The sequence below is a fragment of the Lepus europaeus genome, chromosome 10 (genome assembly GCF_033115175.1).
Source record: "Lepus europaeus isolate LE1 chromosome 10, mLepTim1.pri, whole genome shotgun sequence".
Lineage (NCBI taxonomy): Eukaryota > Metazoa > Chordata > Mammalia > Lagomorpha > Leporidae > Lepus > Lepus europaeus.
Window position 1 is genome coordinate 69825840 of NC_084836.1, and position 22055 is coordinate 69847894.

Genomic DNA, 22055 nt, shown 5'->3' on the forward strand with positions numbered 1-22055 from the left:
ATGGCCACAATGCCCAGGGCCGTGCCAGGCCAAAGCCAGGAGCCAGGAGTTTCTTCCAGGTCTCCCACATGAGTGCAGGTCCCCAAGGACCTGGGCCATCCTCTGCTGCTTTCCTAGGCACATTAGCAGGGAGCTGGATCAGAAGTGGAGCAGCCAGGATTGAATGTCACACATATACAGTGCCAGCCTCACAGTTGATGGCTTAATCTGGTGTGCTACAGTGGTCTCCCCAGCTGTGCGCCTGTTTGGAGTTTGAAGATTTGGATTCAAAGCCTATGTGTCGACTTCTTTCTCAGTTCAAATCCTGCACATGGATGGCAGGGACCCAACCACCCAAGCCATCACGGCTGCCTCCCAGGCTGCATTCCAGCCGAAAGCTATAGTTGTGAGATGAGCAGGGACTTGAACCCAGGCACTTCTGCATGGGACGCACAAATCTACCTTGTGTCTTAGCTACTATGCCACATGCTTCTTAGGAGTTGTAAGTTCCTGCTATTCTTATTCTACGATTTCTGTGGCCCGTGTTGAGGCACTATCAAAGAGAAACAGAGCTGGGCAGCAAGACTCATTTTGTTCAGGCCACTGCAGTAGAAGAGACACACCAGCATACAGTGAGCACAGTTCTGTTGGAATAAAAGGTGGGAAGAGTATATGTGTGTGTGTGTATGTGTGAGTAAGTACTGAGGTTTGCTAAAGCAGTCCCCAAGCCCCTAGAGCGGGAGCTGATCAGTGTGCCTGCTGTCCGTATTTGCTGATTGGGACTTAGCAACATCAGGCTGGATCAGAAGTGGTCCACGGAGATCGGGAGCTGGAGACCCTGGCCTTGATGATTGCGTTTCAGAGGGTCCCAGATCCTTGTGAAAGACATTTTTGGGTTATAAAAGATGTACATCTCAGCCGGCGCCGCGGCTCACTAGGCTAATCCTCCGCCTTGCGGCGCCGGCACACCAGGTTCTAGTCCCGGTCGGGGCACCGATCCTGTCCCGGTTGCCCCTCTTCCAGGCCAGCTCTCTGCTGTGGCCAGGGAGTGCAGTGGAGGATGGCCCAAGTGCTTGGGCCCTGCACCCCATGGGAGACCAGGAGAAGCACCTGGCTCCTGCCATCGGAACAGCGCGGTGTGCCGGCCGCAGCGCGCCTACCGCGGCGGCCATTGGAGGGTGAACCAACGGCAAAAAGGAAGACCTTTCTCTCTGTCTCCCTCTACTGTCCACTCTGCCTGTCAAAAAAAAATAATAATAAATAAATAAAAAATAAAAAATAAAAAAAAAAGATGTACATCTCAAGGGGCAAAGAGAGGAATTATAGCCATGAGTTTTTGGAAGTAAGAGCTAAGGAAAGCCAGGACAGGGGCCTGTAGTCAGATTTTGGCTGGAGCAAACAGTAAATTCTTTGGGTTGAATTGATTTTAGGCATTTCAGAGGGCAGGTGTCATCCCAGGGACATGTTCCTGAGCTCATGGAAGTCCAGAGTTGGGTTAGGTTTCTTAGACTGGGCGGGTGGGGAGGGTGGATGCAGGATAGAGTCATTGGTGTGGAGAATTTACAGTTTCATGTACACAGTGTCATTACTCTGCGCGTTTAGGGAGGTGACGAGACTGGAATTTAATCCTGTCTTGGCAAGGGGAAAAGAATCTTCACATGAAAGGGAATAAGGCAATGTTCTCCAGTTCTGATACCGAGAAAGCAAAGGGGAAAATCAGGAAGAGGACTTCTAGGGCCTGCGAAGTCCAAAAGAGGGCATGAACCAGAGTCATCAAGAGGGAGGTGAGGGGCCGCTCTGTGGCACAGTGGGTCAGGCTGCTGGCTTGTGGCACTGGCCCCCACATTAGAGCACCAGTCTGAGTCCTGAGTCCTGGCTGCTCTGCTTCCTGTCTAGCTCTCTGCCAATGAGCTGGGAAGGCAGAAAGTAACAGCCCAAGTACTTTGAGCCCCTGGGGAGACCCAGATGGAGTTCTTGGCTCTTAGCTTCAGCTTGGCTGAGCTCTGGCAGTAGCGGCCATTTGGGGAGTGAACCAGAGGGTGGAAGCGCTCTGTGTTCTGTTTTTCTCATTCTGCCTTTCAAATAAAGCAACAACAAAAAGGTGAGATCTCTTAATTGAAAATGCTTGAGAAAGCTTCAGGGAAGAAGTAGGTGTACCCTGAGATGAGCCTTGAAGGAAGATGGCTGGTGTTTCTTAGTTCGGCATTTGATCATGATATTTCCATGAACCCCCTTCTGATTGTCACAGAAATAAATGATCATTTCTTCATGCAGTTCGTTAGTTGAAGTATTTTTCTATCAAAATACTGCCCAAAGTTGGTATTTCTCTCACTTTTTGACTCTTAATGTCTTAATGGGTGCTTTTCAAACCATATCTCTTCAGAAGAACGTGTTCTAAAGTGCCACCAGGTTTTTGTACAATTTTTGCCTGAAATACCTTCCAGTGCCCTCCCCACCTGTATCCACACCCTTAGGAAACTGTTTACCCTTCAATACCCAGCTGAAGTCACACCCTTTCTTTGCTCCTGCAGTACTGTATTTTCTGCTTTTCCTCTGTTACAGTTCTGCTTCTCTTTGTTAGAATGAGTTTGTACACTCAACTCCTTAATTCAATCTCTGGTCCATATAAGGTACCTAATGTTTGGCTAATGAAATGTTTTCCACTGTTCAGAACCCAGCTATATTATGTGCATATGTACAAAATGTGCTTTCTTAGTTGAGTTTTTATTTGTTCTTGGATGTCACTAAGAGGATCTGCACCAGTTACAATTGTACTTCTTCCTGGAGAACAAGTACAGGTTCAAGGGGTGCTCCAGACAGCCCAGTCTCCGTAATTCACCTAGTACACATGCAGATGGTGCAGAAATTTGAGGACTAATTGATCTTGAGTGGGGCCTTTTGTATCTGGAGTCTTTTTTTTTAAAGATTTATTTATTTATTTAAAAGTCAGAGTTACAAATAGAGAGAAGGAGAGACAGAGAAGGAGAGGTCTTCGATCCACCGGTTTACTCCCCAGATGGCTGCAGAAGCCAGAAATGTGCCAATCTGAAGCCAGGAGCAAGGAGCTTCCCCAGGGTCTCCCACATGGGTGCAGGGGCCCAAGGACCTGGGCCATCTTCTACTGTTTTCCCAGGCCATAGCAGAGAGCTGGATCAGAAGTGGAGCATCCGGGACTTGAACTGGCACCTATATGGGATTCCAGCACCGTAGGCAGTGACTATCCGCTATGTCACAGCGCCGGTCCCGTATCCTGAGTCTTGACATAGATAGAAGTTGCTGTTGTTACAGTATTCTAAACCAAGATGACAGTGTTGTCTGAGAAATTAGACTTCAGACCAAATGAAGGAAATGGAAAAGTTTGAGAACTTCTAATTTCATGTATGTGACAGCAAAAATCAAAGACAGTTTTGCTGAGAATTTAAGGAAATGAAAGACTTTCTTAAGAGAAGAAGCTTGTTTGTCTCCGTAGATGGTACTTCCATGGAAAGGGGAACTATGAAGCTGAGGCAGTGATGCAAGAATGTTAGCAAAGTAAGAAAACAGCTGCTTATACTTTGTGGATGTCAAATAAAAGTTCTTTGATAGTAGGGGTGAGCGCTTATTGTCCCCATGCACCTTCATTGAAACACCCGGGGGAAGCTCCTGGCTCCTGGCTTCAGATCTGCGCAGCTCTGACTGTAGCGGCCAGTTGGGGAGTAAACCATCGGATGGAAGACCTCCCCCGCGCCTCTCCTCTCTCTGTGTAACTCTTTCAAATAAATAAATAAATCTTTAAAAAATTTTGTAGGAAAGAAATATTTTTTCTTTCTTTCTTGAATTTTCATTTTTAATTAGTTTTTCACAGATTCTATGTGATTTGTAGATACATTTCTTTTTTTTTTTTTTAAGATTTATTTTATTTATTTGAAAGAGTTACAGAGAGAGGTAGAACCAGAAAGAGGGGGGGAGAGTTTTTCCTTCCGCTGGTTCACTCCCCAGATGACCACAATGGCCAGAGCTGAGCTGATCTGAAGCCAGGAGTCAGGAGCTTCTTCTGGGTCTCCCATACGGGTACAGGGGCCCAAGGACTTGGGCCATCTTCCACTGCTTTCCCAGGCCACAGCAGAGAGCTGGATCAAAAGTAGAGCAGCCAAGACACGAACCGGCACCCATATGAGATGCCGGGGCTTTAACCCACTGCGCCACAGCACTGGTCCCTTGTAGATACAACTCTAAGAACATAATGATATTTACCCCCCGATATACTCCCTCCCTCTCCCTTATTCTCTCTTTTTTTTTTTTCTACTTTGTCCCCATTTTATCTTTAAAATAAAATGTTCCATTGTGTCCCAAAATGCCTTTGGCCATCTCAGTTTTAAAAGCAGCTATTCTAGAAAAACACTTGCACCTCATTTTTTCCTTCCAAATATCTTGTGATTGGCAGTGTGTGGTATGCCCATGAAAAGTAGCAATTGCATGGATTTTTGAGTTATCTGTCTATACGGAAGATTTCATATATATATGTTTTTAAGATTTATTCATTGGAGCCAGTGCTGTGGTGTAGTGGGTAAGGCCGTTGCCTGCTGGTCTGGCATCCGATATGGGCCCTGGCTCCACTTCTGATTCGGCTCTCTGCTATAGCCTGGGAAAGCAGTGGAAGATGGCCCAAGTCCTTGGGCCCCTGTACCCACATGGGAGACCCAGAAGAGGCTTCTGGCTCCTGGCTTCAGATTGGCTTAGTTCTGGCCGTTGGAGCCATCTGGGGAGTGAACCAATGGATGGAAGACCTTTCTTGCTCTCTCTGCATCTGCCTCTCTGTAAGTCTGGGGAAAGGCAGAGTTACACACAGAGAGGAGGAAAGACAGAGAGAGAGAAGTCTTCTGTCTGCTGGTTCACTTCCCAACTGGCTGCAACAGCCAGAGCTGCACCAATCTGAAGCCAAGACCCAGGAGCTTCTTCCAGGTCTCCCATGCGGGTGCAGGGACCCAAGGACTTAGGCCATCTTCTACTGCTTTCCCAGGCCATAGCAGAGAGCTGGATCAGAAGTGGAGCAGCCAGGACTTGAACCTGTGCCCATGTGGGATGCCGGCACTGCAGAAAATGGCTTTACCCACTACTACACAGCTCCAGCCCCCATATATTTCATATATACAGTTTTAAGAGCATAATGATACTCCCACCCTATCCTCCCTCACCACTACCACCTCCTCCTTATTTTTCCTTAAAAAAAAATGTTTTGACAGGCAGAGTGGACAGTGAGAGAGAGAGAGAAAGGTCTTCCTTTTTCTGTTGGTTCACCCCCCAATGGCCACTGCAGCCGGCACGCTGATCCAAAGCCAGGAGCCAGGTGCTTCTCATGGTCTCCCATTCAAGTGCAGGGCCCAAGCACTTGGGCCATCCTCTACTGCACTCCTGGGCTACAGCAGAGAACTGGACTGGAAGAGGAGCAACCGGGACAGAATCCGGCGCCCCGACTGGGACTAGAACCCTGGGTGCCGACACCGCAGGCGGAGGATTAGCCTAGTGAGCTGCAGCGCCGGCCTTTCTTTCAATTTTTACAATGACATACATACTTTCAGTTTACTTTATAATCACAAGCTTAACCTTCCACTAAATAAAGAATTCAACAAGTAGTAAGTAGAAGAGCTACTGTGGGGATTTGCTATCATTTGCAGATTCTGTCATTAGAGAGAAATACTTGATCTTAATTACCAATAATTTCCTCAGTTTCAGAAGTTATTTTCTTACTTTGAGTTCTTTGCAGCTTTGGGGTAAAGTTGGGGACAAACCATGAAAATTGGTAACAGCTTCAGATTGAAATGGAGTTTCTGTGATGCTTAAGGAAGACAGCAGTGACAGGTTTTTAAATTATTTCTTACTGTTGTTTCTTAGTTATTGAGTTGTGATCAGCTCTTCCTGCCAAAAGATGTTGTTAAGGTCAATGAGGAGGTGTACACTAGAACTTGTTTTTGAAGGAGACGATAGAATGTAAAATAAGTATCTGGAAATTTAATGTCTTAAGTCTAAACAGTTAAAAGTGGAAGGCTCTCTATAGATAGTAACTAATGTAGATACTGACTTCTTCCCTTCTAGGAGCCTGTTTGGATTATTTTATTTTATTTTTTAAAATGAAGATGTGGTGTGTACTTGGCACAGTAGTTAAGCCGACACTTGGGACGCCCACATCCCACATGGCAGTGTCTTGGTTCAAGTCCTAGCTCCACTTTGAATTCCATCTTCCTGCTAATGTGCACCCAGTGAAGCAGCAGGTGAAGGCTCAAGTACTTGGGTCTCTGCCACCCATGTAAGAGGCTGAGATTTGATTTTTGGACTCCTGGTTTTTTGTTTGTTTGTTTGTTTTTTGAAGGTTTTTATTTAATGAATACAAATTTCATATGTACAGCTTTTAGGAGTATAGGAATATAGTGTTTCTTCCTCCCATTCCCGTTCCCATTCCCATTCCCAACCCACACTCCCGTCCCACCTCCTATTCCCTCTCCCATTCCAATTTTCATTAAGATTTGTTTTTAATTGACTTTATATACAGAAGATCAACTCTATTACTAAGTTGAGTTTTCAACTGTTTGCACACACACAGACATGCAAAGTATAAAGTTTGAACATAAGTTTTACCGTTAATTCTTATAGTACAACACATTAAAGACAGAGGTCTAACATGGGGAGTGACTCCTGTTGTTGATTTAACAATTGACGCTCTTATTTATGATGTCAGTGACCACCGAGGCTCATGACATGAGCTGCCAAGGCTATGGAAGCCTTTTGAGTCCACAAACTCTGTTGGTATTTAGACAGGGCCATATGCAAAGTGGAATTTTTCTCCTCCCTTAAGAGAAGAGTACATCCTTTTTTGATGGCCCCTTCTTTCCACTGGGTTCTCACAGAGATCTTTCATGCAGAACCATTTTTGCCACTGTGTCTTGGCTTTCCATGCTTGAAATGCATTTGTAGGATTTTTAGCCAGATTCAAATGCCTTAGTATCTGATTCTGAGGTCAGAGTGCTGTTTAGGGCATTTGTCATTCTATGAGTCTGCTGTATAGACAGCTTCCCATTGTTGGAACTTTCTCTCCTTTGTAATTTTATTGTTATTACCAGACGCTTGGTCTTATTTATCTGATCCCTTTGACACTTAGTCCTATGTATATGATCAATTCCATGCTTAAAACGATCACTTTATCACATAAGATGGGATAGTACCACCCAGCTTAATGGGAATTGGAGTCCCATGGCAAGTTTTTAGCTTCACCCTTAGGGGTTATGAACTCCTAGTTTGACCTGTTCTGATCCCAGTTGTTATAGGTATTTGAGGATTGAACCAGTCTTGCAAATAAATAACAATAATTTTTAAGAATGTTACAAAATGAAAACGAAGTCAAGTATTACAGTCTAGCTTTGGGCAAGTTGGAAACTTAATACATCTTAAAAGTTCAAAACAGCTCACTTTCTTAATTTTAAAAGCTATAACTTAAAATTAGTGTATTGTATTGATGTAGTTTTAAAGTGTTTTTTATTAAGAGTGTCTGCCATTTATTGTGTGTGTGTGTCACAGTGAGTGCTTTACATGTAGTAACTTGTGTGATTGTGAAATGAGATAGAGCTCATGACTACATTTTTATTTTTATAACTTGGCCAGGTTGCTCACTCTCTCCTCACTACACTGTCTTCATTCATTTTCCAAGAACTCACTTGGTTTTCTTCTTTCCTCATTGGTGGTGTTTTTCCAGCCTTGTTTGCTGATGACTCCTCCTCTTTCCAATCTTTTACCATTGGAACGTTCTGGGCTCAGTCTTTGGACCTTTTTTGTGTGTATTTTTACCCCCAGCCAGCCTCATGGCTTCGACTCTAAGGAGCCACATCTCCTATGTATGTATGTGCCTAGTCCAGAACCTTTTGTCTGACCTGCATGCTTGGGTTTCTGGCAGTCTCCTCAGTGTCAGTAGGTGGCTATCTAGTAGGCTTTCCATATTTGGCATGTCCAGAATCCAAACCAGAGAGCATTAGTGGTGAGAGAACCGCACACGCGTGTTTGAGTAATGTGCATCCGTGTAGCATCAGGGTGGAGACTGGGGCCAGAGTCTGACGGCAGTAGAACAGTGCTGCTGTATTTGGGGGTGCACTTTACGCTTAGCTCAGGGCCTGCTGTAGTATTATATTTCATTTAATTAGTTTGGACACCTGGAATGAATCTTTCCCTTTTGTTTCTTTGTTTTAGACCTTCGATTTAATACACAGTGAGTGAGTGAGTGGCAGGAGACATTATTTTTTCTGCAAGTAGAGACTCGTTTCTTTTTTTACCTGTGTTGTTAATGTGAAAATTGTTTCTCCTTTTCAGGTATCATCTTTATCAGAAAGTGAGGAGTCTCAGGACTCATCTGACAGCATAGGCTCCTCACAGAAAGCCCCTGGGATCCTAGCACTACGCCCATCCTACAGGTGAGTTCTCTCCTGTATAAAACTGTGCATGTGGCATTTACAGAGTGAGTTCCAGTGGTGCAGGGCAAAGCAGACTGAAGAGGGAGCAAATGTCTGTGTGAGAAAGGAGGTGTTAAGAGAAGCAGTTGGGAACCAGACTATGAAGGAAGGGCCCAAGCTGCTGTCTTAAACATGAAGTTAGGTTTATCTTCAGGCAAAGAAGTAGGTTTTCAGGTTTCCATCGTTATTCTGATAGCATCGTGAAGGCAGGTCTGCAGGCTTCTGGAACTGGACTACCTTGTGTTCCTTTTCTTGGTTTCCTGACTCTGGTCCTTTGTTCTCTCCCCTGTGTGCCTCTTTGCCTGAAATGCTTTGTTCTGCATTCTGTGTAGCACCTGCGTGTGCTTCCCAGCTCCTTGTCTGATTACGTCCTTCCAGCTGCCCCAACAGCGGGTTAGGGCTCTTACGGTATCCTTTAACTGAGCTCTGTTACAGCACTTGTATTAACCTTTTGGAACTCTGACTTATTTAAGGGCATGGACTTTTTGTGATCCCAGGAACTAGCAAAGTACACGTCTGTGGTAGATGCTCCATAATTTCTTGTTCAGTGAGAACTGGAAACAGTGCAACTAATTGATAGAAAGCCTTTGAAATAATCTGGATGAATTCATATTGGTAGTGGGACATCTTTGAGATGCATGGATTTGAGAAACTTTTTTGGTAGGGTTGACCAAACCTGGTGACTATATATGGTAGGAGGAAAGGGAGTCCGAAAATGATAAAGCGTTGTCTTTGGAAACATAGACAATACAGTAGGATTTTAGATGTTACGAGAAAACTGTGCCAGGGTGTGATCAGTTCCGTCTGATGGAACAGTAGCCAAGACTTCACAGCAGATGGGTCATCACCGTTCCAGTCGTTTCTGAAAGGGCACAGAGGACTCCTTTAAGTCAGCAGAAGAGCATCTTAGGCTGAGGCAGCAGCGCAGTCATCAAGGACGGACTGGATGGTGCAAAAGAAGCTGTTCTGGGACTTGGGGGCATCCCACATCACAGTTTCTAGTTCAAGGCCAGGCTCTTTGACTCCTAGATCCAGCTTCCTGCTAATGCACCCAAGAGGTAGCAGACAGTGGATTGCCGTACCAATGGGCGGGGCCTGGATGGAGTTCTGGCTTCTGGCTTCAGCCTGGCCTTACCTTGGCTGCTATGGGTATTTGGGGAGTGAACCAGTAGATGAAAGATATCTCTCTCTGTCTCTTCCTCTCACTGTATGTATGTATGTATGTATGTATTTTTTCTTTCTTTCTCTTTCATTCATTCATTCATTTGAAAGAGTTACAGAGAGACAGGGAGGGAGAGACAGAGAGATATTCCATCCACTGGTTCATTCCCCAGGTGGCTGGCTACAATGGCTGGGAATGGGCCAAGGTGAAGCAAGGAGCTTCATGCAGGTCTCCCACGTGGGTAACAGGGGCCCTAGTACTTAGGCCATCTTCTGCTGCTTTCTTAAGCCATTAGCTGGTAGCTGGATTGGAAGTGCAGCAGCCAGGACTTGAACACCAGCAAAATTAACAGAAGGGGAGAGAGAGAGGGAGAGGGAGAGGGAGGGAGTGAGGGAAGGAGGGAAGGAGGGGTGGAGGGATGGAGGGATTGAGATCTTCCATTTGCTGGTTCACTCAGGACTGGGCCAAGCCAAAGCCAGGAGCCTGGAACTCCATCTCAGTCTCCCACAGGGGCTCAAGTATTCGGGCCATCTTCTGCTGTTTTCCCAGCACATTAGCAGGGTGCTGGATTGGAAGCAGTGTGGTTGGGACTTGAACTGACACCCGTAGAGGATTCTGGTGTTGCAGATGGTGGCGTAACCCACTGCACTTCAACACCAGCCCCAATAAATACATCTTTAAAAAAATAAATAATAGGGGCCGGCACCATGGCTCACTTGGTTAATCCTCTGTCTGCGGCGCCGGCATCCCATATGGGCGCCAGGTTCTAGTCCCAGTTGCTCCTCTTCCAGTCCAGCTCTCTGCTGTGGCCTGGGAAGGCAGTGGAGGATGGCCCAAGTGCTTGGGCCCCTGTTCCTACATAGGAGACCAGAAGGAAGCACCTGGCTCCTGGCTTCGGATCAGTGCAGTTCCAGCCGTAGCGGCCATTTGTGGAATGAACCAAAGGAAGGGAGACCTTTTTCTGTCTCTCTCACTGTCTATAACTCTACCTGTCAAATAAATTAATTAATTAAAAATAAATAATAACCCACTGTGTTCTACAGCACCAGACCCAATAAATAAATCTTTATAAAAGAAACAATAAAATAAAAACCCCAACGTATGTTAGGATAAGAGACTTGGGGGATTAGCAGATAGAAATGAAATGGTAGTTGCTAAAGTCTATTGAGGATTTTTTAAAAATTTTATTTATTTATTCGAGTGGCAGAGTTACAGACAGAGAAGGAGAGAGAGAGAGAGAAAGGTCTTCCATCTACTGGTTCATTCCCTAAATGGCCTCAATGGTTGGAGCTGGGTCCATCTGAAGCCAGGAGCCAGGAACTTCTTCTGAGTCTTCCACAAGTGTGCGGGAGCCCAAGGACTTGGGTCATATTCTGCTGCTTTCCCAGGCCATTAGCAGGGAGCTGGATTGGAAGTAGAACAGCTGGGACTTGAACCAGCACCCACTGCTGGTGTTGCAGACTGAGGCTTAATCTATGCCACAGCCTTGGGCCCCTGTTGAGGAATTTTAAATAAGTGATATATCAAGTTAACTGTAACTGAAGAGAGAATTAGGGAACTGGAAGGTATAACCGTGAGTAAATTATCTAGAATGGAGCATAAAAAGATACAGAGGGCTGGCGCCGCGGCTCAATAAGCTAATCCTCCACCTTGCGGCGCCGGCACACTGGGTTCTAGTCCTGGTTGGGGTGCCGGATTCTGTCCCGGTTGCCCCTCTTCCAGGCCAGCTCTCTGCTGTGGCCAGGGAGTACAGTGGAGGATGGCCCAAGTGCTTGGGCCCTGCACCCCATGGGAGACCAGGAGAAGCAACTGGCTCCTGCCAGTGGGTCAGCGTGGTGCGCGGGCCACAGCGCGCCAGCTGCGGCGTCCATTGGAGGGTGAACCAACGGCAAAGGAAGACCTTTCTCTCTGTCTCTCTCTCTCACTGTCCACTCTGCCTGTCAAAAAAAAAAAAAAAAAAAAAAAAAAAAAAACAAAAAAAAAAAACAGAGAATAAAATCAGAAGGCCCAACATACAACATATATCTAACGATACTTTCAAAAAGAGAAAATGGGGAATGGTACTTCCAGCTGCTAGTCTTTGTAAGAGACAAAAAATAATGAATGGTATTTCAGGACATGTCTTTAGAAAGCCAGGTTCCTAACAAGATAATGTAAACCCACATCCAGATGTATCATGTGAAGCAAAGTTGGAGAATACCAAAGATAAACATAAGATTTAAAAACTTCTAAAGAGAAAAGACAGATGACCTAGAAAGGAGCAACCATTAGGGTAACAAAAGAGAGACAGTGGACTAAAACATTTATCTATTTATTTTAAAAGATTTTTTTTTTTTTATTTGAAAGGCGGAGTTACAGAGAGAAAGAGGAAAGAGTTTCCATCTGCTATTTTACTCCCCAGATGGCCATACCAACCGGAGATGAGCCAGGCTGAGGCCAGGAACTCTATCCTGGTCTCCCGTGTGAGTGGCAGAGGCCCAGCTATCTGGTCCATCATTGCTGCCTTCCCACTTGCATAGCAGAAAACTGGGTTGGAAGTGGAGTAGCCGGGACTCGGCACTTGGATATGGGATGTTAATACTGCAAGCAGCAGCTTAACCCACAGAGCAACAGCGTTGGCCCCTGGACTAAAAAACCTTTAAATGCTAAGAGAAAGTACTGTTTGTCTAGAATTGTATTTTTTTAACAGATTTATTTATTTGTTTGAAAGGCAGAGCTAGAGAGAAGGGGAGACAAATCTATTCATTGGTTTACTCCCCAAATGGCCGAAACCACCAGGACTGGGCCAGGCCAAAGCCAGGAGTTTTTCCGAGTCTCCCATGTGAGTGTAGGGGCTCAGGGACCTGGGCCATCTTCCACTGCTTTCCTAGGTGCATTAGCAGGGAGCATAATCAGAAGTGGTGTCCATATGTGGTGCTGGTGCTGCAGGCCACAGTTTAACCTGCTTTGCCATAGTGCCGGCCCCTGGTCTAGAATTCTATACCCATTTAGCAGTTGCTCAAAAATAATTTGTGAAATAAAACTCATGTTACACTAATTTAAGAAAGTACCAGAGGGTAAATATGAAGAAGAAAAAAATGAAACTAAATAGAAAGAATGTGAATGTAAGAAAGAATGAAGAGCAAAGACAGTTTGGTTAAGTTACAATTGATGTTTTAGAACAAGAGTAAGAATGATTAATTTGGGTACTTGAAAAACAAACAAACAAAAAAAGTACCAGACAGGAATGGCCTATTGGGGTCTTAAATTGATTATATTTAGACTTACTTTAGACTGTTAGAGACAATCATTAAAAGAATATAAAAGAAGTTTAATTTCCAAACAGCGAGGCTCTCACAGTACAAAACATTGAGTTCCTGGATAAAATACTTGTTCGTGGGACAGGCACAGTGGTGCAGTCAGTTAAGCTGCAGCTTACAATGTGCACACTCCATATTGGATTGCCTGATTGAAGTCCTGGCTACTCTGCTTCTAACTGGTTTCCTGCTCATGTGCCTGGGAAGGCAGTGGATAATGGCCCAAGGACTTGGGTCCTTGCTACCCAAGTGGGAGATCTGGATAGAGTTCCTGGTTCTTGGCTCCTGGCTTCAGCCTGGCCCAACCCCAGCTGTTGCTGACATTTGGGGGAGTGAACCAGTGGATGGCAGATCTCTGTGTGTGTGTGTGTGTATATGTATGTGTCTTTCCCTCCCACTGTCACTATGCCTTTCAAATAAATAAATCTTTAAAAAAAAGAATGCATTGTGTGCCTATAAAAATAATAAAAATCTCATCACTCTCCGTGCATGTACAAAAACCATATGCATACAGATACATGAAGTGAAACCAGAGTGAGAAATAGAAGCAAGCATGAACACTGGGAGACGCCCGTTACTGTAGGTCTACTGAAGGAGCTAGACATCTGAAAAGGAACTTCCCAGACCTAAGATTTTGGGGATTGCCACAGATTAGGCTCAGATATGAATTCAGTCAGAAATCATGAAACATGCCAAGAAAATAAAACACTCTTAAGTGACAATCAGCAGAAATAATACAGACAACTCAATAAATACAGAGAAAGTATGGGAAGAAATTTAGCACTCATAATTTTTTTTAGCAAATAAGAAATAAAAACAGGAGCCGGTACAGGTTAAGCTCTTGTCTGCAACCCTGGCATCTCATATGGTAGCATAATATTGAAAATGTCCAAAAATGGGAAAAGACTATCAGCAGATGCTAACACCTAGATGGCACAGATTTTGAAATTATGTGATGGAGAATATAAAGGAGCTATAATCAAGATGTTCAGGGCCAGCGTCTTTGCAACCCTGTGATGTCAGTTTCCCATATGGGCACAGTTCGAAACCTGTCCAACTCCCTACTAATGTGCCTGGGAAAGCAGCTTGGGCCCCTGCACTCAGGTGGAGATCCAGAAGAAGCTCCTGACTCCTGGCTTCAGCCTGGCCCTGCCCTGTCCATTGTGGCCATTTGGGGAGTGAACCAGCGGATGGGAGCTCCCCTCCCCCTCCCCCTATCCCCCTCCCTCATCTCCCTCTCCTCCCTCTCCCTCTCCGCCCGTGTGCGTGTATGTGTCTCTTCTGCTGTGTTTAACTCTGCCTTTCAAATAGATTAAATAAATACCTAAATCTTTTTAAAATTTATCTATTTAAATTATTTATCTATTTGAAAGGCAGTGTTACAGAGAGGCAGAAGCAGAGAGAGAGAGAAGTCTTCCATCCACTGGTTCACTCCCCAGATGGTTGAAATGGCCAGAGCTGGACCAATCCGAAGCCAGGAGCCAGGAGCGTCTTCCAGGTCTCCTATGCAGTTGCGGGGGCCCAAGGACTTGGGCCATCTTCTGCTTCTTTCCCAGGCCGTAGCAGAGAGCTGGATCAGAAGTGGAGCAGCCGGGACTCCAACTGGCACCCATGTGGCATGTTGGCATGAAGGCAGTGGTGTTACCTGCTATGCCACAGTGTAGGCCCCAGTAAATGTTATAGATTAGATTGTGGTAATGATTGTGCAAGCCTGTGAATATACTAAAAACACTGAATTGTGTATTTAAAGTGATTTAATTATTTGATATATGTAAAAGGACAAATGGATAAAACTAATGATATAAACTGAGAGCTGGTTCTGTGAAAAAAAAGTTACCCTGTAGCAAGACGGAGAGGGAAGAGTGGCTGGCGAGTTGGTGGGGGACTGGTTTTGTGGCCTTGTAGGTCACGGGTTATTCTGAGTGAGGGGGGGAGCAGTGCAGAGTGCCTTGCCCTGGTAATTCAGAAGGACGAGTGTTGTGCGGGGGACAGACTGACAGCAGGGCAGATGAAGGCACTTGGCCGACTGGTGGAGGCTGTCGTGACTTCCATCGAGGGGTGTTGAGGTGGTAGCGGGGGGAGTGGACGGCGCTCCTGGGGCTGCTGCAGTGCGGAGGACGAGGGGCTGGGATTCTGGATAGACAGTGATTTGCTCGTGAATTGAATATGGGTTCTGGTAAAGATAAAAGATGGTTGTCGAATTTTTGGTTTCACCAACTACAAGAATGGAGTTGATATTTACAGAATTGAGGAAGATTGCCAGGGACGGGAGGATATCTAACAGTTTTTGGATGTTTGAGGTGCTCATTGGGTAGAAGTGTTCAATACAAAATTGTAGGTAAGAGAGGAGTTCAGGGGGCTGACATTGTAGCAAAGCAAAGCAGCTAAAGCTGCTGCCTGGATGCCAGCATTCCATATGGGCTCTGGTTCACATCCCGGCTGCTCCACTTGCGATCCAGTTCCTTGCTGATGCTCCTGGGAAAAGCAGCAGAAGATGGCCCAAATGTTTGGGCCCCTGCACCCACGTGGGAGACCTGGATGAAGCTCTTGATCCTTGGCTTCAGCCTTGCTCAGCCCTGGCTATTGTGACCACCTGGGGAATGAACCAGCAGATGGAAGATCTCTCTCCTCACCGCTTTCCTCTCCTCCCATTCCTCCCATCCCCTCCTCGTAACTCTTCCAAATAAATACATAAATCTAAAAAAAAAAATTGAGGCGAGAGCTTGGGATTCAATCGTTTATAGGGTCATCAGTGTACACAGGTGATCAAGCCCATGGCCAAGTGGCATCACCAGAGATAGGGTGCAGCCTTCTGCACGTCTTCATCTGCACCCTTAGGACTGGCACTGTAGCACAGCCCTACCACTGTGGCACCAGCACACTGTGTCGGAGCCCTGATTGATGTCCTGCCATTCTGCTTCTGATCCAGCTTTCTGCTAGTGCGCCTGGGAAACAGCAGTTGACGATAGCCCAAGTTCTTGGGCCCCTGCCACCCACATGGAAGACCCGGATAGAGTTCTTGGCTCCTGGCTTCAACCAAATAAATCTTTAAAAAAGAAAAAAGACCAGGGGCTGGTGCTGTGGTGTATTAGGTCAAGCCTCCACCTAGGGTGCCAGCATCCCATATGGGCGGGCGCTGGTTCATGTTCCGGCTGCTCCTATTCTGACCCAGCTCTCTGCTTATGGCCTGGGAAAGCAGTGGAAGCTGACCCAAGTGCTTGGGACCCTGTACTAGAAGAAGCTTCTGGCTCCTGGCTTCGGATCAGCTCAGCTCCGGCCATTGTGGCCATCTGAGAATGAATCAGTGAATGGAAGACATTTCTCTCTGTCTCTCCCTCTCTCTGCCTGTAACTCTACCTCTCAAGTAAATAAGTAAAATCTTTTAAAAAGAAAAAAGAAAAAAAAAAAAAAAAAAAGACCACACTTTGATACTGTATAAGGCCAAGTCCGGAAGATGAGGAAGACTACAAAGCAATAGCAGGTAACATCTCTGTCTGCAGTGTACAGAGTATCAAGTGCTGTGAGTGGGAATGATACACAGCACCTTGGGCGATACTTCTTTGTGGGGGAAGGCATTGGTTGTGACGGTTTGTATATCTGGAAACTGGATTCCTAGTAAAAGTCTCAGAAACAAATACGACAAAGTAGAGAGTCTTGGTGTGGCGCTTAGGTGTTTTCTGTACTTTATGCTGAAGATGTTTCATGATTTAAAATTGAGGAAGACTCAGCACAGTCCCATGCTAGGCTGGCTGCGTCAGGTCGTGTGGGCAGTTTGCTGAATGGACTCTGGTGCTCTGCCTCAGACCAGCATAATCATTAGGGACATCAGGTGGGAATCTAGATTCAGCAAACCTCTCTAGATGATTCTGACACTTCAGCAGGTTTGAGAACCACTGTGACTATTCCACGAAAGTCTACAACAGGGTCCCTCTAGGACTGCCACCTCCCTTGTTCTCTTAGTAGAACGTGTGACAACAACCTACAGTGGTCGTTCAGTGTAGAGACTGTTCAGAGAAAGGAGCTGAACCTGGAGAAGGATGGTCAGCACGTGACAGAGGGGCGCGGGAAGATCTTGCAGGATGTGGCCTAGAATAAAGAAGACCCGTAGTAGTTGTCAGATACTTCCAAGTATGGTGTGGATGTTGAGTTGGGTTAGGCTTAACTTCCTATAGTTTGGGCGTGAGGAAGGACTCTTAGCTGTTCAACGATGAGATGGTTTACTTTTTGGAAGTAGTGGGTACCTAGGTTGTAAGGAATATGAAAGAAGAAATTTCTCCATATGCTGGATGGTTGACAGATTCACATAAATAACAGAAATAACAGGACGCATCACTTTTTTGGCAAGGTTTTATTTATAATTAGAAAAAAACCTATCGTCCATCTGCTGGTTCACTCCCCAGATGGCCACAAGAGTCAGGGCTGGGCCAGACAGAAGCCAAGAGCCAGGAATTCCATCCAGGTCTCCCATGGTGGAAGCAAGAACCTCAAGTATTTGAGCTATCTTCTGTTGCTTCCCGGGTGCATTCAGGCACATTAGCAGGGAGATGGATTGGAAAAGACCAGCCAGCACTCAAGCCAACCAGCACTCTGATACGGGACCTGGGCATCCCGAATGGCACTTACCCCGCTGCCACTGTGCCTGCCCTGGGATTCTTTTTTTCTTGTTTTCACACAAGTATTTAAGTTTTCTTCTACAGTGACTGTGGATCTTGAGTGAATATTTCAGTTTTCTTTTTTCTCCACTAGCAAATGATGCTCGTTTCCTACTGCTTCTCCACGCCCCTCGTTGTCCTGGGAAGTCCTTTCTTTTTAGCAGGAATACTTCTCCCTCCCTCACTCCTGTCATGAACCACATTGCACCAAGTCTGGGTATCATTTACGTCGTTGTTTAAGTAAGCAATCTTATTTATCACTGATACTCCATGCACTTAATATGGTGGTAGGTCTAATCCTGTTTCTTTCTGAGAACTGTGGAGTTCCCTTCCATTATAGAGAGGAAGGGTGACAAAAGTCGTCTTCTGAAATGGAGGTCACGGACACTAATTAGAAAATAATAGTATTTTGTTAGTTAATGAAATGCCTTCTCTCTCATAGAGACACTTCATACTTCTCCCAAGACCTTATACATAGAGAGGCAGTGTGTATGGGTGTCTGTTCAGTGTACCATTATCTCTTTGTAGGTAGCCATAAACTGAAATGTAACTAGTCTGGGCCACAGCATTATAACATGTGCGAAACACAAGTATCTCTTTGACATGAGAGTTTGGCTGTCTAGTTCATTGATGTACTTTTAACTTGAGATTGGGAAAGACTTAGGAGTTTCTTCTTGTAAAAGCTAAACATCAATAAAGTTCTAAATATTACCAACATTAATAGAGTTCTGTTCTTCACAGAAAAATTTTGAAAGCGCTCTCTTCTGAAGATACACGAGGCAGAAAAGGAGACGGAGAAAACCCTGGAGTTTCTGCTGTTACTTCTATGTCTGTTCCAACTTCCATCTATCAGACTAGCAGCGGACAGTACAGTATGTATAAGGATCCATTTCCACATGCTAGACACGGAAACGAGCTGTTCCATTGAAGAAGTGGTGTGTAGAAAGGCCATAGACAATAGCGATGATTATTAAAGGATAGTATTTTGAGCCAGGAATAAGGCAAAGTACATTTTCAGTGTTATTTCGTTTATTCCTTACCACTTCCCGAGATTATTTTATGAGGCAGCTGAGGCTCAAAAAGTTAGACATGGTACCTGAAGTATAGTAAATTATGCCATTTTTTAAGTTAATGGAGCTAGGATTCAAAATTAAGTCTGTCTGTATCTAGAGATACAATTCACCCCAAACTACATAGCCTCTTAACTGCTCTCTTGGACGCTAGCCAGTTACGTGCATAACCTTGATTCCAGTGGAAATCAGCGTTTGGGCTAGTTACATAATAAACAAATTAAACAGGAACGTGGACTTTTCAGTTTAGGGTTACAGGGGTTCAGGTTGGTGTGCGACATGCTTCACAGCGTGCCCACCAGCAACCGTCAGGGGCCAAGCGACTGCAGTGAACCTCTGCCTGCGGACAGCCAGCCTTCAGGAAGCGGGAGCACCTGCCAGTGGGCAGCGTCTCAGCTGGGACCAGGGAGCCTGCAGGGAAGCTGGTGTGGTCCTTGCCTTTGAAAGGAAAGCTCGTAGCCGAGACAGCGCTAGAACAGGAAATACCTGCCGCAGACAGACGTGTACCTTCTCTCATCTCTTACTCAGCAGCTGTCTACAGCGCAGTAACCTGTGTTAACAATTTTCCCCCGAACAACTTGTAAATGGGGTCTCTTGATATATTAAAATGACATATGGCAGAACTAACAAGATAATGAATTAGCCTTCTGTGTTTTCAAGTTCAAGTTCAGTTTTTAGTTTTGCTTCTGGTGTTTTTTAATGGAAAGTTTCACATGTACAACGAAAGTGAACAAATTGTCCAACACATGCAAACATAAACATATGAATTTGTGCTTTTTTCCCCCAGATTTGTTTTCTTTGATGGTTTCTGGATTGGAAATGAATGCTTATAAAGACTTTAGGTTTTTGAGATTTTTCTCAGTGTTTTGTTTGTTTTTGTTTTTGCTTTAAAACCTTTTATTTATCTTACATTTGTTTTGTTGTAAGAAGTCTGGGGGACTCCAATATATTTTTTGGTAGCTGTTTACCCAGTTAATATGATTAACATATTTAAGTTTGTCTTTTTTTTTTTTTGTTAAGATTTATTTATTGGAAAGGTAGAGTTACAGAGACAGAGAGAGAGAGAGGTCTTGCATCTGCTGGGTCACTTTCCAAATGGCCCCAATAGCCAGAGCTGAGCCGATCCGAAGCCAGGAGCTTCTTCCAGGTTTCCCACATGGGTGCAGGGGCCCAAGCACTTGGGCCACCTTTTGCTGCTTTCCCAGGCCCATTAACAGAGAAGTAGATTGAAAGTGGAACAGCTGGGACTCGAACTGGCACTGCAGGCCTCGGCTTTAACCCACTGAGCCACAGTGCCCGCCCCTAAATTTGTCTTTAGCTCACTGATGTCGGAGTTTAGTATAGGATGAAAGCAGTGTTTAATATGTACTTAGGTCTCTTTTGTATTTATCATCTATATATGAGTTGCAAACAAAATCATTGCATATTACTAGTTTTTTCAGAATTTTTCTGAGGGTTCTTTGAGGGTATTTCTTGGCTGGCACTGTGGTGCAGTGGGTTAATGCCCTGGCCTGAAGTGCCGGCATCTCATATGGGCGCCAATTTGAGACCCGGCTGCTCCACTTCCAATCCAGCTCTCTGCTATGGCCTGAGAAAGCAGTAGAAGATGGCCAAGTCCTTGGGCCCCTGCACCCACATGGGAGACCCGGAATAAGCTCCTGGCTCCTGGCTTCGGATCCGCGCAGCCGTGGCATTTGCGGCCATCTGGGGAGTGAACCAGCAGATGGAAGACCTCTCTTTCTCTCTCTCACTCTCACTTTCTCTGCCTCTCCTATCTCTGTGTAACTCTGACTTTCAAATAAATAAATAAATCTTAAGAATATTTCTTGTCTGAGTTGTATACAGTGAAAGAGGTCGATAAGCAATTGATAGACGTCAAGTTGTGAAGCACTAGCACAACCAAGGCTTAGTTCCGTAGCCCAAGAATTCTCTTGTGCTGCCCGTTTATAATCTCTCCTTTCGTTCCTAACTTACATCTTTTTTTGTTTTTAAGACTTATTTATTTGAAAGGTGGAGTGAGAGATGGAGAAAGAGATATTCCATCCACTGGTTCACTCATGAAATGCCTACCCGCAGCCAGGCGGGGCCAGGCCAAAGCCAGGAGCCCGGAGCTCAGTCTAGGCCTCCCATGGGGGTGACAGGAGCCAAGCCCTTGGGCCATCACCTGCCGCCTTCCAGGTGCATTAACAGGAAGTGGGATTGGAAGTGTGAATTAGCCAGGACTTGAACCAGGCTTTCTAGTATGTGATGTGGGTGACCAGGCAGCAACTTAGCCTGCTGTGCCTCCGTGCCCACCGCCAGCCTGAACCTGATTAGCTCTTGTCCCGTCTGACCCTGTTACCATCCCTGCGTCCGCCACCTCCTCGGTTTGCCCTCCCATTTAAATTACTACCCTAGGTAGCTGGTTGGCCATCTTGCTTCATTCTCAATGTGATGGCCAGTTGTTCAGAGTGTGGCCATTTAAAATGTCAGCCAGGTCCATCTTTCCTGCTCTAAATGCTCAGTGACTGCACCACAGCGTAAAGTCCAGGTGCCGCCGGGGATTGCAGCCAGGATCGGGCTTTGCCCTTGTTCTGACCTCGTCTCCTCATGTGATGGCATTGTGGCCACACAGACTTTCTTGCTGCCCTTCAGACACACAGCTCGTGCCTACTGCAGGGTCTTCAGAGTTGCTCTCCCCATGCCTGCTATGTCCTTTCCCCATTGGTCCCGTGGCTCGCCTTCTTACTCCTGTGTCACCTCCCAAAAGAGACCTCTCTTAAGGTGCTCCTCCAGGGGCTGGCACTGTGACGTAGCAGGTTAAGCTGTCACCTGCTGCTGGCATCCCACATGGGCACCAGTTCGATTTCTTGCTGCTCCACTTTTGATCCAGCTCTCTGCTGATGTGCCTGGGAAAGCAGTGTAAGATGGCCCGAGTGCCTGGGGTCTTGCACCCAGGTGGGAGACCTGGAGGAGGCTCCAGGCTCCTGGCTTCAGATCGCCCCAGCTCCAGCCGTTGTGGCCATTTGGGGAGTGAACTAGTGGATGGAAGACTCTGTCTCTGTCTCCAACTGGCAGCCACATGGGATTCTGGCACTGCAGGCGGCAGCTTTTCCTACTACACCACAGCGCTGGCCCCAGTGTGCAATTTTATCTTACTTATGATCCGTTCTCCCCAGTAGAATGCAATTCCTTGAGGAAACAAACCTTATTTGTTCTGTCCACACCTGTACCCTTGTCATGTAGGACCTGGCACAGAGCCTGTGATGAATAAATTAATGAGAGAGCACATGTATACTATGCATTTTTCCCCATACATATTGAATGCTCCAGGAGGATGCATATGAGATCAGAGGCGCTGGGGAGGTTCACTTTGACTTTAAATATAAACTTTTTTATGGCAATATTACATGTATGACCTCTCCCATATTTAAAAAATAGCTAAT

The 22055-nt window shown here is 45.6% G+C and overlaps 1 protein-coding gene across 2 annotated transcripts in view; it reads left to right on the forward strand.

The window, feature by feature from the left end:
- Positions 1–22055, forward strand: part of ATF1 (activating transcription factor 1) — a 65140-nt gene that overhangs the window by 28383 nt on the left and 14702 nt on the right. For both annotated transcript variants that reach the window (XM_062203681.1, XM_062203680.1), the window contains exons 3-4: positions 8311–8411; positions 18302–18432. In XM_062203681.1, the coding sequence (XP_062059665.1) occupies positions 8311–8411; positions 18302–18432 (232 nt within the window). The remainder of the gene's footprint in view (positions 1–8310; positions 8412–18301; positions 18433–22055) is intronic.